The following is a 17500-nucleotide window of genomic DNA, read 5'->3' on the forward strand; positions in this document are numbered from 1 at the left end:
GTCACGAATGCAGTCTTAGGGCAATCATGTGGTCACAGGAACTTGCCAGTAGCCAGACCGCAGGTCCGACGACGAAAAGTATTCAGAATCGAGGGCATCATCAATACGTGGTAAGGGACAGATGTCCTTCCGTGAAATTTTATTGAGATGACGGTAATGAACACAGAATCGAAACAGAGCTATCTTTACTTTCGTACGAGCACAATTGGGAGTAACGTAACAAACTACAGTAGCAAAACCAACTCAACTAATAAACTAATTACATAATAACTAATACACCAACTAAACTAATTTATCTAGTGGAAATAAGAAAATTATTCACTTATAACCTACATAACTATAATAACTAAACAAATATGATTAACTTGCTGACTAATAAACTAATAACTAACTAACACACGGAACTAACTAAGCACTGAACTAGCTAGCCAAATGTAACTGACTCATCCAACTAACTAGACACAGTGCAAATAGGGACAGCCGAACGAAACGGTTTGTGCAAGGAAAACTACCAGGGGGTAGAAGTGCGACCTGAATCGCAAAACGGTGCCGTATCAGATTTAGACACAAGCGCATCGCACAATAAATTATTTTGCAAAAGTTCCCGTTGGATGTTCCCTCTACAAACATGGTGAAATAAATGAGGGAGAGGCGTCTTTCCTCGTGTAAGATTAGCACGATCACGCAGCCCGGACATCTGGCGAGGCAGTTTGTTCACCTTCGACTTAAGCCAGCGCCTGTGGTGTCACCTTCTGTCCCTGTACGAAACTTTCAGGGAAGTTTCATGACCAGATGAAAAGTATTGAAGGACCTTGGTTATACTTAATCTGAGTGAGTTTGGATTATTCTCTCCATTCCGTTCGAGCTTTTTGACAGAGTCGAAGTTCGATCCACAAAGTGATTGCATCATTGCCTGAAGAAATTCCTCCAGAGCCTTCTTTCCTTTTCTTTCTTTTTTAGAGTTTTTTAGATAAATTGGAGCAGGCTACATTTTTTTTTGTTTAATAAACACAATTAGAGGGGTTAATAACATGAAGTCCACTTGTTATCAGAAATTTACAGTGGGCAAGATAATATACACTAAGGCTGAAGTTACGCATCATCGGGTAAAATCAGGTCTCATAAATGACGCATATTTGACTTCTGTACCCATTTCTGTGCTTTTTGTGGAAAGGGCTTATGACATCGGTACGAAGAAACACTGCTGCAGCTAATACCATCAAGAAAGCGCTGACAGCAGTGAGGTCTGGTGTCAAGCGCGTATTTTGTGCGGTGGCTGTCAGTGCCTTCATAACGGAACGAAAAGAACAGTTCTCCACACTCGGCCTCACATTCGACGCCGCAGTTACACGCGCGCGCGCTGCTTGCCGAGGCGTTTTTCCAGCTGCGTTCGAGGTGAGCTACAATGGCTGCGGCAGCAATTTCAGCGCTCGCATTCGCGCGAAAGACGCCGCTGACGCCCCGGTTTTTATTCATCCGCAGGAGCTGAATCTTCAGCCGGCCCTAGAGAAAATGACACTGCTATTTGGACGTAGAGGCATCGTGCGTGAAATGCTTAGGCATATATGACGACATTTGGACGTTACTTACACAGCCGTAGCGCAATGATTATGTTTGTGGAAGTCGAAATCGTTCCCGAAACGGCTTTTCCTTTTCTTTTTGCTCTCGCGGTAGACTTACCGGATGACTTTACTTATCTCATTTATCGTGTATCACGGACCTTGCTTGGCAAGCATTTCTTTCCTTTAATCGCGTCTAGCAAGATCCGTATTCACAAGAAAAAGATAGGAAACATAAGGCGTGCACCCATCGCTGTCTCACCTTCGGGTTTTTAGCGAAGATACAGGGGAAAACATTGTAGAACGTCATCGAAGTTTTGTAATATGATGGGTTATTTACTTCTGGGCAGCCAGCTGTGGTTTCTGATCTATGTCTTGGCATTTCCCTTTTAATTCTTTTTCTTCTTTTCCCTTGCTTGATCGCGATATTTATGAACTTACCAGACAAAGAAGACGAATAATGGCATTATCTGCGCTAGAACTTGTGTTTTGCTGTGTTCCTAAGTGACTAATAATTTATCACTTTTTAACGAGTTCTGTACAGTTCCCTGTGCAAAAAGCACTATTAATTAAGGCAAGCAGCTCTTTGATGAGGCCGCATTGGAATTACATCGAATTTTATGCAGTAGCTTCACTTGTTTTTATAAGTGTACGTTGTTTACTCGACACCATGCGTTTATTTTGGTAGCCTGAGTGCTGTCGTCATTTACAGCACTTATTTAGGTGATGGCGGCGATGGCCATAAGTAAAGGAAGGAAGACAGAAAAAAAAGAAGTAGAAAAGTATGTCGTCTCTTTCACGCGAACGCTTTGTTTCCAAGACGGCCAGCTGGCGCCGTTTATTTGAAAAGCTCTTCAAAGTTCAGTTCATCCCTAGTAATGGAGACTGGGTCCGTGGGGCATTTGCGAGGTGCTTGAGCGCGTATTTTTTGTTTACCGCGCCTATAGGGCCTACCTCAAGTGCTCCGCCGAGGCCTTGAGCGGCTTTAACCTTCTCTTCGTCAGCGAGCGCCACCATTTTGTTTGTGTTCGCTCTTCACGTGAAGCATTGGTAAACAAATTTGGCCCTCCGCAGTGGCATGAGATTCGTTGTTCGGGTTCGCGCCTATTTGCTCTCTTCTTGATGGCGGATGCGTCTGCCTATGGCGAAGTTCTGGGATGAGTTTCTTCTGTTCCGATTTCCTCGTGTGATTGAGCTTTTAACGCAAGAGACAAGACAGACACCACCAGGACCGTCTTTCTGTTCCTTTCTTATTTTCGCGCCTAACATGGCGCGGCTTGTTATTGGTGACAATCAATATCTGCCCTCAGTAATCATTCGTATTGCGCTCCATCTGTATGCTTGAAGAACTGTGAGCTCGAGAGCCACCCATGAAAGAAAGCAGAATGGCATTTCTGCATTCGCTGCACACGGCTCGGCTTTGCCTTTGTGCAAGCTTCTAACAAAAAGAGCATTGAGCTGCTGTGAACAGAGAGAGAGGGAATGTTTGATGATAACTGGAGATTGGCCTACTCAGCTACAGGACTGGCATGCTGAGCTAGCTAACAACACTTCCTCTTCCCTTTCTTGTGAAGAACTAAATTCAGTAGCATATATTATCTCCCAGTAACCAAACAATTCAAGGAGCGCGCTGCGGCGGGCTGTTTTAAACCTTTAACTGGTAGCTCAACAATACTGTTGACCTTACAAAAATAACCGAAAAAGCTATAGAAAACTATATGTTAGTCAGTACCATTCAATTTACCTTAATTTATGTACCTGACGTAGTAGTTCTGCAGAAACCCGCAAGGTGGAGAGAAGTAATGAATAAAGGGAAAATCAGACATCCACACGGGTGGATGTCTGATTTTCCCTTTATTCAATGTATGTACCTGTTCAAAAGTGGTAGCCACAAAAATGTCGACCGTGAGCAGTAGCAGATGTTTTGGTGACAAAACTCTAAGACCTCATCGGTATCGTCTTAGCGGATGTGGTGGTCATAGTATCGCTACTGCGAAACTTTCTTCCTTTTTTAGGAAACCTATTATGCTTCGCTCCTTTAAGGTAGATCTCAACAACACACCTTTACCTTGTCAAAGCAAGTACCAAACATAAGCTTTTGACCATATATTGGTCTCTAATGAGGTTTCAACAATATTTTCGACCCGCTGTATGTCACTTAGTTTTCACAGAAACCCTTTCATATTTCATTTGGTATGTATTTGAACAATATAAAGAAGAAATAAAGCAATAAAAACATCTAGGTCAGGTCTTTCTTGTATTGCCAGTTAGAGGGTTAAACTTTCATTTGAGTAGTAATTTATGTTTTCTAAAAACGAAGATGACACACTATGAAACCATGCAGTGCATTCGACAAGTGCATTCCTGGTCCCGTTATTCTTTCTCTTCTGCACTGTCACCTTTAGCTATACATAATATAAAATAAAGCTAAGCAGTGCCACATACTATTTCCTGCGCAGGTAAGAATAGCAGACGACGTTTATCTATGCATTCCCTAAAGGGAAGGAAAGGAAGATAGCCAAGGTGAAGCCTGCGAAGCAGCGCTGACTCATGCATGTCAGTTGCTGCACCTGGCGTGTTCATCCCAGGTAGCTTTTTCTTGCACGCACCGACAGTACGTTAGGTGTGAGTAACAATGATGGGAACTGGGGTGTCGGCCACTAAAAATATTCTCCTGCTTTAGTTAAACGTTGCCATACAACAAATCCTTAAACCTGTAATGGGATGTCCGCGTAATTTTTGACATTGACGGATTGGCTGTTAATGCATTATTAATTCACTATTGGGTATGTTCATTTGCCTTTCTGAACTTTGTGTCAGGATTGTGCGCAATAAAACGCTCATTAAAAAGCATGAGATAAAAAGAAAACACAATGCCCAGATTTTCATCGGGCTAGTGAATAGAGGAAAGCTATCGTACAACACGCAAGCAGCTGTCTAATGTAGGTAACTGATTGCTTGATCAAGTGGGTTAATGGATAGTAATGAAAATATTAAATATTGGTGACTTTCATCCGCAGCTCCTCTACAACAATTTCTTGTAAGACGAGTACACAAATATGACATAAGAAAATGAGCAAATGCACACACACACGCACGCGCATGCACACACACACGCGCGCGCACGCGCAAGCACACGCTCGCGCACACACACACAAAAAACACACACACAGCCAGATTTGCATACGTCACAGAAAAAAAATAACTGATTACAATTACCACTACTTCTTTCAAAAATGTAATGGATTACAGGTACCAAGCACAACCTCACAAAAATAAGGGATCAATTACAAAGAAAGCAATCATTACTTCAACCTTACTTTCCACCCTACTTTCATTAACATTGCACAAATACAGTAAATAGAATGAGCTGCGCTGGCTCTTTCAATGCGTCCTCTGCAGCCCTTCACACATTGTTGATTTTCACTAAGAATTGAGTTTCAAAATTTTCTTCGGTAATCTTCCCTCGTTTTCTTGTGAACACGTCTGCAGGGACACTGAAAACTCGCTAGATGTGTGCGTAGGAGAGGACAATGTTGTAACCTACGAACACAATGCTCACAAGGTGAGATATGCTGATACGCCAGCATGGTTATTTTAGATGGGCTGTACCAATTCTCGGAACTGTACTGCACGCGAAGAGAAAGGAAGCCTTGAACACTTTCAGTGGTCTTGCCCAAAATACCGAGATGAAACTGACGTTCTGTTTGAGAACATGCAAAAGAAGTACCTTAAGAGGTAGCTTTAGCTTGGGTGCCCCTATATACATACACGTAGAAAGAGAATTCGTTTTTCTAGGCAACCACCACACCAAATTGGACGAGGTATTTTGCATCCAAAAGAAAAACTTAAATTCTAGCTACTGTTGGTTTCGAATTTTTTTATTTAGGTCGTCAATTTTTTTATTAAAAATTTACAAAAATTGAAAATTGTTAGAAAACGAAACTATCACGCTTAGAACTCTAACTCAGCAATGAAAATGGATTTGACAATTCTGTGTATTGCATCTAGTAGTATATCTAAAGCGGGAAAAATTTATGTATTACATATGAATCGGAAGAGTTTAGTAATATGGAAATGCAGCTTTTGCAGAACCCTTGTACACAACGTAACAAATTCACGTAAGATATAAAATCAAATACCGAATTTGTCCACTTTCATTGATCTAATGGATGCCGCTTACAGAACCGAAATATCTGTTCTTGATGCAGAGCTATGAATTTGTAAACTTCGTGCTTCTATTTTTTTTCAAGCTTTCAAATTTTTGAAAATCTTGTTAACAAAATACAGGCCCTAAATAGAAACTCCGCTTACAACAGTCACTAGAATTCAACGTTCTCTCTCAAATGTAACACATTTAGTAATATTGGTCTAGGGGTTATCACAGAACGTAACCAGTAGGAGCACTGCAGGTGATGACATTTCATGACACGGTGTTCAGTCGTAGAAGTCTAGTTTCATTCAACGAATGTATTCTGTAGGTAATGGATGGATGAAAAACTTAATTATATTCTGTAGGTAATGAAAGAAAACAATGTGTTTATTTTTGACGGGAAGGAAAGCAGATACCAGAGAAAAATGCATTCTACTTAGATGCCTTTGCAAAGACTGTCGGCAGTTACAATATATCGCAGTGTCCGGTTTTCCGCTATTCCGTGTGCGGTAAAGAGTGCATGCTTTGCAGAAAAGCGGCATAATATCGGTGACATTCATAGCCAGCGGCAGCTCACACGCTTATATATCTGCGAGTGGAACACAAAGACCAAACTGGAGAAGAAATATTGCTCGGGTAGCGCATCGTGTCAGACTGCGGGCGTCATCCCGTTGTCTCTGGTGGTAGAGTGGCATAGCACGAAGTCAGCAATGCCTCCGCCGTTGTGTACAATGGCGCGTCATGCGTTCTGTGGCCGTTGCACCGCTTTTGTTCTTATGAAGGGCTCTTTGCACTGCGTTAGGACGAGGACGAAGATTTTATCGCTACACTTTGCCAAAGGGGATCGAAACGTACAATGAGAAGTAGGAAGAGAAAAAAATGAAAGATGAATGAAAGGATATGGGAAGGAAGAAAAATAGTATGCTTCGCATAATAATGATGTTCAGCAGTTATAAATCACAGGCACTAAGCTGCCGCAGCTGATATTGTGGATAACCCCAACCAGCAACGAGTCCCATTCCCAGAATCCCAGAATTCGTTTCGAATGAGCAACGCATCCTCTTAAACTGGAACGCGCATGAAAGCGAAAAAAAAAAATTAATCGAAACAGATCTTAGCGTGAGATAAGTACTCGCTACGCATTGAGCGCCTAAAGTTGTTGCCACATTGTCGAAAGTTAGCTTCCACGCTTACTTTAGGCCGTTGAATGCAAGGCATGTGAACGCCGAAATGCGGATACGTGTTTTAGTTTCGTCTTTCTTTTTTCACTTGATATCGACGTTACAAGTCAACGACTTACACGCGACAAGTTAATATTCCATGCCCTCCCCTTACCCCCCCCCCCAAAAAAAAATGAGTAGCCTAATATCACCTGCTAAAGAATACGAGTTCTGCAAGTTTTTACCCGTGGCCTCAAGCGGAAACACAGGGAGCCAACTGAAATCCGTCTACTAGAATAAAGTATAAATGGTCGCCCACGCCCCTTACCATAATGTACAAGTTCTAACATTCTGGCGTCAGATCACACCTCTAAGTATGCACTCCTTTCTGTTATCTTTGCAGAGGGGACCACACAGATATACGGCAGCAAAGCGCGGCGGCAGATCGGCTTTCGAGTTTTCGAGACTCCCCTCACATATCTGGCGTTCGGTGTTTAACTGGGCCCCAATTTGGGGAAGGAAGGGGCGGGGGTGAGGAGGAGGAATGAACTTTTATTTTGTAAACAGTATTCCGGGGTAAGCCCCGGTTCTACTCTCGGTGGGAGGTCTCCTCATTCCAGGAACCCTCTGACCTTCGCGGCCTCCTTGGCCCTGGCGACGAGGCGTCGTTGTTGTTCCAGGTCCTCGAAGACGAGCTTGGCCTCCCACGTTTCTATGAGGTCTTCGCTTTGTCTGACGTTGCAACAGTCTCTCGGTGAAGGCAATGCGTCTTTGTCTAGATGCCATGGACATTCGTGGATCAGGTGCGCTAAGGTGTCCGGTACGCCGCACATTGGGCAGTGGTATCCTTGTAGCGTTGGGTACAGTCTATGGTGAGTGCCTCAAATTACCGCCGAGTAGGTCACCTGTAAAACTTCATCAAATAACTCAAATGAGCTAGACTAGAGAGAGAGAGAGAAAGAGAAGGGAAGAAGGAAAGGCAGGGAGGTTAACCAGACTGAGTCCAGTTTGCTACCCTACACGTGGGGAGGGGAATGGGGAGTGAAAGAAAGAGAGAGAAAACTGATGTGTGCATTTCTATAGTCGGGAACTCAAGTCTGTTGCCTTCAGGTAATGAAAAAGCGCTCGAACTGCTTTCCGGGCTAATGAAGTGTGAGGCCAGGCTCCCAAGATCTTCACTTCCGTAAATGGCCTGTCATCCAGTCTATTTAAGGCACACTGGAGAGTCTGACGTTGATTATCGAAGCGAGAACAGTGGCACAGAAGATGAGTGATCGTCTCTTCACACTTGCACTTAGCGCACATTGGTGAGCCCGCCATTCGAATACGATAGCTGTAGGAGTTGGTGAATGCTACTGCTACCCATAGCCGACACAGCAGTGTTGCGTCACGTCGTGAAAGGTTCGCTGGTAATTTAAGTTTCAATGATGCGTCGAGGCTGTATAAACGACACTTAAAGTTCTGTGGTGTATGCCAGTAACTTAACGTGATGGTACGAGCGAGACTGCGAAGCTCTCTTGCAGCGTCTACTCTCAACAAAGGTATAAGGATTGTCGGTGCGCCAGCCATGGCACGTCGCACAGCGTCATCGGCGAGGTAATTACCAACGACGCCACAATGTCCGGGCAGCCACTGAAAGATGATATCATGTCCTCGTTCAGAAGTGCAATGGCAGGTTCCGTTGATTTGTGACGGCAGCTGTTCATAATCGCCACGTCGTAAATTTCGCAAGCTGTGGAGGACTGCTTTCGAATCACAAAATATTGCCCATTTCTTAGGCGGTTCTTTTTCAATGTATTCGACAGCAGCGCGAAGAGCGGCCAGTTCGGAACCTGTAGATGTCGTTACGTGTGAAGTCTTGAACTTGATGGCGACCGTTTGAGATGGTAGAACGATGAGGCCCGTCCAATTTTCCGAGACGGAACCATCCGTGTAAGCGTGGATTCGGTTAGCGTATGAACAATGCAAAAGTTCCAAAGTGATCTGCTTGAGAGCCGCGGTGCTCTCAAGCTAGACTAAACGACTGCAGTGCCAGTACAGAGAACTGGGCCTGTATTTACTAAAAGAAAGGTCTTCCTCTGTACACCAGTACTCTGAAGGTGGCAAGTTCGACTTCTCCTCCATTACACTACATCTCTAGGCTTGGAGTGGCGCCTGACACCGGCAAAAAATGCCGAGAGTCAGTGGGGCTATGCTAATCTAGATGCTGCCCCATTAGGAAGGCCCACTAAGCTCCAACAAAGCGCACTTCCTCAACAGAAGAGGAATTGGCAGTTGGCCTCCCTGCTGCAGTATTCGGCCACTACCTCCCTCATGACTCCTTCCGTCAACGCATATCCCTCAGTGCCCAGCAGCTCGAAGCACCTGACCAAGGCGGTGGTGAGGCCTGCAACGTAGCAGAAGGTGCTAAGAATCTCTGGATCCGGACATACCTCCACTGGAAACTGAACCTGGAAACGTTCAACACACGAACCCTCTCAAGTGAAGCTAGCTTAGCAGCCCTCTTCGAGGAACTGTGAGGCATTGTGTGGGATATCATTGGAATTAGTGAGGTTCGAAGAACTGGTGAAGCTTATACAGTGCTGACAAATGGCCACCTCCTATGCTATATATAGAGGACTACCAGACAAGAAGCAGTTCGGATTAGGATTCCTAATCCATAAGGACATAGCGGGCAACATTGACGAATTCTACAGCATTAATGAGAGGGTAGCAGTAGTCGTAATAAAGCTGAATAGTAGATATAGAATAAAGGTAGTACAAACCTACGCTCCAATCTCCAGTCACGACGAGGAAGAAATAGAACAGTTTTATGAAGATGTTGAATTAGCGATGCAAAAAGTGCAAACTCAGTATACTGTCTCATGGATGACTTCAATGTAAAAGTGGGGAAAAACAGTCTGGGGAAAAAGCAATTGGGAACTACGGCGTGGATTCTATGAAGACTCGATGAGAGATGTTAGTAGAATTCATTGGTAGAATGAATAACTTCTTGAGGAAGCATAGCAACAGAAAAAGACCTGGAAAAGCCTTAATGGAGGAACAAGAAATGAAATAGATTTCTTATTTTCTGCCGACCCCAGCATAGTGCAGGATGCGCAATTGTTAGGTAGGATAAAGTGCAGTGATCATAGGATAGTGAGGTCTGGGATTTACCTCAATATGAAGAGAGAATCAGTAAAACTAATCAAGAAGAAACAGGCCAACCTAGACGCAGTAAGGGTAAAAAGACCAGTAAGAAGTAGACCAATTCAGGCTGGTTTGGTATGGTACGAAAAACTTTATTCAGGTCCTTCAGGTCGCGCTAGATTCCTAGCCAGACGCGGGCCGCTCCCACGTGGGGACCGAGAGGCCTAGCCTCTCGGCCGCATTGTGGGCCCGTTGGACTACCCATGTCTGTTCTTCTAGTTCGGGGCTGCAGAGAGCCGCGTCCCAATTATCTTTGGTGTTGTCTTTGTCGCTGCTTAACGCGGAGCTCCGCCCGAGCATATGTTCTAAGTCTGCTATGCTACCGCATCGCGGGCACGTGTATGAAGCAAAGGCTTCGGCAAGTATTTTGCTTATTTATAGGGGATTGGGATAGGTCCCCGCCTGCAAGAGGCTCCGGATGAGAGCTTGGGGTCTGTTTAGCTTGATGTGCGGAGGCGGATGTGATCTGCATGCTGGTGCTTGCAAAGAAACATGCAGCCTTAAACAGAGCCATGAAGATGACATAGAGGTAATAAATGAAACCGTAACTAGGCTGGCTTCAGAAGCAGCAATTGAAGTGGGAGGTAAGGCACCAAGGCAACCAGTAGCCAAGCTCTCCTAAGTAAAGAAGGACCTAATGAAGAAACGACAAAGAATGAAAGTGTCCTACTCAAGAAAACAGATAGAATTCGCGGAACTGTCAAAGCTGATCAATAAGGAGAAAGTAGGGGATATTCGAAATTATAACGTGAGAAAGAGTAAGGAAGCAATAAATAATAGACGCAGCATGAAATCAGTGAGAAGAAAACTTGGTATACGGCAAGCGAATATGTATGTGCTGAAAGATAAGTAGGGTAATATCATCAGAAATTTCGAAAATATAGTAAAAGCAGCGGAATAATTGTATACTGACCTGTAGAATACCCACAGCAGCCACGCTACCTCCATTCGAAGTAGTAATGAGCAGGTTACAGAGGCTTCTTCTATAACTAGCGATAGAGTTAAAAGGGTCTTCACAGACGTGAACTGGGGAAAAGTGGCAGGAGAAGATGTAATAACAGTCGATTTAATCAAAGATGGAGGAGATATCATGCTTGAAAAGCTTGCGGTCCTTTATACGAAATGTCTCATTACTTCAGGATTCCAGAGAACTGGAAAAATGCCTACATTATAGTTATCCTCAAAAAAAAGAGAGACCTTAAAAAATTGAAAAATTATAGGCCCATTAGCTTACTTCCGGTGTTGTATAAAAGATTCACCAAGATAATTTCCAATATAATAAGGACAAGACTTGACTTCAGTCAGCCAAGAGGACAGGTTGGATTCAGGAAGGCATGGATACTCTACAGTGGATCACATCCATGTCATGAATTAGGTGATCGAGAAATCTGCAGAGTACAATTAAACTCTCTACATGGCTTTTATATATTATGAAAATGCATTTAATTCAGTAGATATACCAGCAATAATAGAGGCATTACGTAATCAAGGATTACAGAAAGGGGTCAGAGAAGGAGACACAATCTCTCCAAAGCTATTCACTGCGTGCTTGGATGAAGTATTCAAGCTATTAAACTGGGAAGGCTTAGAAGTAAGGATCGACGGCGAATATCTGAGCAACCTGCGATTTGCCGATGACATTGTTCTATCCAGCAACACTGCAGACGAGTTGCAACATATGATAGAGAACCTTAACAGAGAGAGAGCGTAAGAGCGGGTTCGAAGATTTATATACAGAAGACAAAGATAATGATGGACCAGGCACGGCACGGCAGACACGGCCAGTCACGAGAACAAGAGTTGAGGATCGCTAGTCAGCCTCTAGAGTCTGAAGGAGTGGGTTTACCTAGGTCCATTACTCACAGGGGACACTGATCATGAGACGGAAATCTACAGAAGGATAAAAATGGATTGGAGTGCATAAGGGAGACAGTACCAGATCCTGACTGGAAACTCACCACTATCATTGAAGAGAAATGTGTACAATCATTGCATTCTACCGGTGATAACGTATGGGGCAGAGACTTGGAGGTTGACAAAGCTCGAGAACAAGCGAAGGACCGCGCGAAGAGAGATGGAACGAAAAATATTAGGCGTAACGTTAAGAGACAGGAAGAGCGCGGTGTGTATCGGTGAGCAAACGGGGATAGCTGATATTCTAATGGATATTAAGAGAGAAAATGGAGCTGGGTAGGCCATGTAATGCGTAGTATGGATACCTGGTGGATCATTAGAGTTAGAGAATGGGTACCAAGAGAAGGGAAACGCAGTCGACGACGGCAGAAAATTAGGTGGGGCGATGAAATAATAAATGTGCAGGCGCAAGTTTGAACCAGTTGGCGCAGGAGAGGAGTCATTGGAGATCGCAGGGAGAGGCTTTAGTCCTGCAGTGGACATAAAAGAGGTTGCTGTTGATGATGATGAATGCTCGTAAGAGCAGACGTTAAACAAAGTTGATGTCGGATATATAATTAGCGAAGCTGGCCGGCCAGTCGCAAGCAGCTCACACGAACGAAAAGCTTTGTGAACTGAACCCCTGACGTGTGTGCGAACCAAGTTGGGCTACCTAAGAATGTAGCCGTCGCGTTGCTATTATAGTCCTGAGCCGTCTGAGGGAATAGAACTTTCTCAATGTAAAACTAATTATTGCGACTTGCCAAATGTCCCGTTATTCCGGAAACGACAGAGAAAACTGTGCAGCCGACTTTGGGATATTGTCGTGGCGAGGTGGATTTATAATGGGCTTAAATAATTAATGAATGGCCGGCGCAAGCGTGGGTAAGTGCAGTGCGCCTAAAGCGCGCTTTCAACGAAGACGCCGAAAGCGTAAAGAAAAACTTGGGCTGCATACACGGAGACGCATGTGATTGAAGTTTCTTATTCATTCGAAGGTGCTTTACAGGCATTCAGGTACAAAAGTATACAAGATCTTTCCCTAGAGTAGCCATGTGAATTACCAAGGAGTCCGGTAAACATGCTGCTGTGCTAGCGCGGAAATGAACGTCTGGAATGCCTGGAGGACTTTATTTTCTCGTTCTCTTAACCTCCAGCATGCCATGAACATCAGGAGACGTTCAACGTAGGCCCCAGTGGCATCTTTCAGTCTATTTAACTAACGTTGAGTTTCAGCTATTTTGTTAACGCATGCTCAAACGTTCAAGTAAAAGAAACGTTAGCCGTATTTGCAAACGTTTTCGTTCGTGAGTTTTGACATTGGCTGGCCACGTTCGCTAATAATATATGCTGCATCAAGACTGACTTGTATGGCCTCTTGTAAACTATTCTAGTGTAAGAGCTTTCTTTTTTCTCTGAATACGCGCTCAGACTCTGTCGAAGCGAGTGGACGCACACACGCGCTTTGTGTGTCCAGTCGCATTGTCGGTATCTTTTTATGGCACTTCAACGTTTAAATAAGCTTGCTTGTCTCGCTTATTAGGTCTAAATAAATGGAGAATCAGGCAACAGGTTGCCTGTGGAGCGCGCTGACTGCAGGAGACTGCGTCTTTGTCTTGATTAACCCAATGCATTTCCTAACTCTCGGGCTGCCCTATATGCTTGTAATAGTTCACATCCTGACCAATAATCATTATAACAGGTATGCATCACAGACATCCAGAAAATGCCAATTATTTTCAAACATATATTCGTTATGACTTAGAGGGGCTCTAAAACGATTTTGACGCTTTTGTACAAACGTACTGACTCTGTAGGTTAGGTTCTTTTGAGTATTAGGTGACGCATCTAAGTGCTCCGCATAAACTGTTTAATTTATTATAAGGCTTTAAGAATGTACATCGCTACCGATCGCATCACGCCATTCCCCTTCGTTTTCAGCCGCACCTGACCAAGTGAGGCGAGATGACCATATGACGCCAGTCGGGCGAGCTATCCGACTGGCTGCCCAGGGCACGTCATCGATAAGTTTTCCAACTCTATGGTGAACAAATATTCGTAATAGTTGGAAGGTTAATTTGTTTCTATAAAAAACAAGGTGTTAGAGAATGCACAAGGACAGTTTATCACTACACTGAAGCACTTCCGGCGCACAGCAAGTGCCATCTGCTTGTGTTACAACGTGCTCCGCGCTGACGCGCGCTGCGCGTTCTGTGTTGGTCTCGATCTGTCTTTTCGCGAGCACCATGGTTCGCCCTTGTTACGTTGTGGGCTGCAAACATAGCAATTGTCGACATGTCAAGCTGCGACACCATGTGGTCCCTCTGGAAGGCAAACAAGCGAGCGGAGTGCCTGCAGCGCTTGTTGTCGATAGCTGATCGGCTCCAGAATGTACGCGTTTGTAGCCTACACTTCACGCCGAAGGATTAGAACCTAGCGTGTCCGCTATTCTTGGAAACGCAAGCGTAAGCGGACTGGGCCAGGGCGTTTCACGGAATGAGCGATGCGCAAACGTGAACGGTCTGCACGGTGAAGCCAATTGGTGACAAAGAGCTCAACCAAGCACAGAACTAATATAGCAGTAACGAAGTGTATTATACTTTACTGTTGGTGTATATTCTTGGCAGGAGCGTAATCGTGAACACGTTATATTTCTAGATGTTAAAATTTTTTTTACACTTGGTTACATCAATATTATTTCTTTGTTTGGCTGGTTAAGTTCTGTGCCACATGGTGGCTGGACAGTGCAGACCGATCGGGACGCTCACGTACGTCTACGTTAAAGCTGCTTAATCGCAGAAATAGTATTATGGGGAACAGGGGGGGGGGCAGAATGCACGTCACGGACGCTGCTTGAATAGCTATCGCTTGGGATCGACTGCCAGGCGGCTGGCGGAGAGGTTGGAGAGGCATCACGCGCTGGCTCCAAGACAATTGGAAGTAGACGACACGACGTCCCATCATGGCGCAGAACCAGCGAAGGCGGAGCTTAGCCCCGATCACTCGGCGAACGAGTTGAGGTGAAAAAGCACGGCTTTGGAGGAGGGCAACTTGTAATCGTTTGTAACTCTCTTAATATGAGATGCTTCGCACAAATTGTGGGGTGAATGTTTTACTGAGGCTGTACCCTACGCGCCTACATAATTTGTCCGAACCGTTTCAGCAGCGCCTTAATTCTTGAGAAATGTGAGCGAATCCGCGGCGCTATGAATTCATTCATTCATTCATTCATTTGTTCATTTGATTTACTGATCAGCGGAAGAGCCACTTGTTAGCAGTCCTGTTCCTACCTTCCATACAGAGGCAAGACCTTGAGTCCTTTCTTTTACGCGTTGATGAAGGCAGGTGCACTTTTAGAAACGCGGACACTGAGCCCTTACTCTTTATGTTTTTGCTGATACCATACTAATTTTCAGTATGCGGCACATAAGTTCGCGTCCGGACTGCGTCCTATAGTGTGGTGCGCTCGCAGTTTCGGTCTTTGCAACTGTGCTGGAGGCTGATCAAGAATGTGGTGGTGCAGGCTTCGACCACCCGTGCCGTGTGCAGTACCGAGTGGTGCTGGGTGAGGGTGACAGGCGCGTCGATTCTGGCGTGCTGGACCAGATCTCGGACCTCTCTGGCCGCATTCGGGGCTTTTCTCTGGGCGCTGCCGGCCCCGCTGACCTGGTGCGCCGCGGCACACTCAGGCTCCAGCTGCACATGCTGTCCGCCAATGCCATCTCGGAGGCCAAGGTGCGTTCAAGGTGTAAAAGCTTCTGTGTGCTCGTCAGCACTTTTGCGCGCATTCTTCCTGTTTTGGTCTTCACCCTCCATAGCGAAGTCACAATGTACATGTTACACTTTATAAACATATTCGCAAGCTGTGATGCCTATGATACTGGTTTACCGCTGTGTCACATTAATAGAACAATTTAGCTTAGCCCTTTGATCGACTCTTCCGCTAAGAAATTTGGTACTTACCTCCAGCAAGAAGAGCCGTATTGGTTTTGCCTTTCTGAGGGATAAGCGTAGATGTATCAGCCAGAACGCGATTACCCTCGCTATTAAACGGCATAGACGTCACGGAACGCCTATTTGCGTTTTATTCGGTCAATTTTTTTCAACTCGCTTCTTTCGACCTCCGTTTTCGAGCGCGAACTGGATGCATATGAAAGCTTGATGCACATGTGCGTGTGCGTGTGCGTGTGCGTGCGTGTGCGTGTGCGTGCGTGTGCGTGCGTGTGCGCGTGCGTGCGCGTGCGTGCGCGTGCGTGCGCGTGCGTGCGTGCGTGCGTGCGCGTGCGTGCGTGCGTGCGTGCGTGCGTGTGCGTGCGTGCGTGCGTGCGTGCGTGCGTGTGCGCGTGTGCGCGTGTGCGCGTGTGCGCGTGTGCGTGCGTGCGTGCGTGTGCGCGCCTGCGTGCGCGCCTGCGTGCGCGCCTGCGTGCGTGCGTGCCTGCGTGCGTGCGTGCCTGCGTGCGTGCGTGCCTGCGTGCGTGCGTGCCTGCGTGCGTGCGTGCGTGCGTGCGTGCCTGCGTGCGTGCCTGCCTGCGTGCGCGTGTGCGTGCGTGTGCGTGCGTGCGCGTGTGCGTGCGTGCGCGTGCGCGTGCGTGCGCGTGCGCGTGTGCGTGCGTGCGCGTGTGCGTGCGTGCGTGCGCGTGTGCGTGCGTGCGTGTGCGCGTGCGTGTGCGTGCGTGCGTGTGCGTGCGTGCGCGTGTGCGTGTGCGCGCGTGCGTGTGCGCGTGCGTGTGTCCGTGCGTGCGTGTGCGTGCGTGTGCGCGTGCGCGTGCGTGTGCGTGCGTGCGTGTGTCCAGTTCGTGTTTCTTCAGCCGTCCTTGCATTTTTACAAATATACAGTTGTGGGCTCTTCCCATCGCTGTTTCCATACGGGCGAAAGTGTGGTTCCCGCAGGTGTCGGCGACTGCAAGCCCGCTGGCTGGTATGGAGCCGTGCGCGCCCGCAACGGCAAACTGCTACGACCGGGACAAGCAGGCGTGGTGCGTCGAGGCTGACATGGAGGGCGAGCGCTTACGATTGAAGCTGTACTACGCGGAGCTGCAGCACATCCCTGTGGGCCACCTACGCTACGTGGCCTGGAACGCGTACCTGGTGCGCCGCCAGCCGGGCTCCGGGGCGCGCGAGAGCGTGCTCGCGCTGCGCGCTCCGCACTCCAGCTACTACGTGCACGACGGCATGGACGTCGCCGTGGTCATGGACACCGACGTCACCGTGCGGCAGGTGCCATCACTCGTTCAAGCACTTTTGGCTTCACGGTGACGCGCATGTTACTGTCCGCGGTCATCACTGCGTTTTGAATCGTAGCAACTACTTCTTAATTTTGAATATAGGCTTTGGTCCCATGAGATCACAAGTGCAAATGCCACACACTGCCTCCATGCTGGTCGTTACATCAGCAGACTTACCGACGCTCTCCCGCCCACGCGACCGCCGATTGCATACGTTCTCCGGCATCGGCCCAGTTTACTATACAATGTCTGCGGGATCGGCCCATTTTAGTATTACACTGTCTCCGGGATTGGCGCAGTTTACTCGACGAGAAACCGACG

At 46.4% G+C, this 17500-nt stretch overlaps 1 protein-coding gene across 1 annotated transcript in view; it reads left to right on the forward strand.

Annotated features, from left to right (window-relative positions):
* LOC142557191 (uncharacterized) overlaps positions 1–17500 on the forward strand; it is a 379820-nt gene that overhangs the window by 355217 nt on the left and 7103 nt on the right. Inside the window, exons 6-7 of the mRNA XM_075668876.1 lie at positions 15478–15689; positions 16845–17171. Of these exons, the coding sequence (XP_075524991.1) occupies positions 15478–15689; positions 16845–17171 (539 nt within the window). The remainder of the gene's footprint in view (positions 1–15477; positions 15690–16844; positions 17172–17500) is intronic.

The sequence above is a fragment of the Dermacentor variabilis genome, chromosome 1, assembly GCF_050947875.1.
Source record: "Dermacentor variabilis isolate Ectoservices chromosome 1, ASM5094787v1, whole genome shotgun sequence".
NCBI lineage: Eukaryota > Metazoa > Arthropoda > Arachnida > Ixodida > Ixodidae > Dermacentor > Dermacentor variabilis.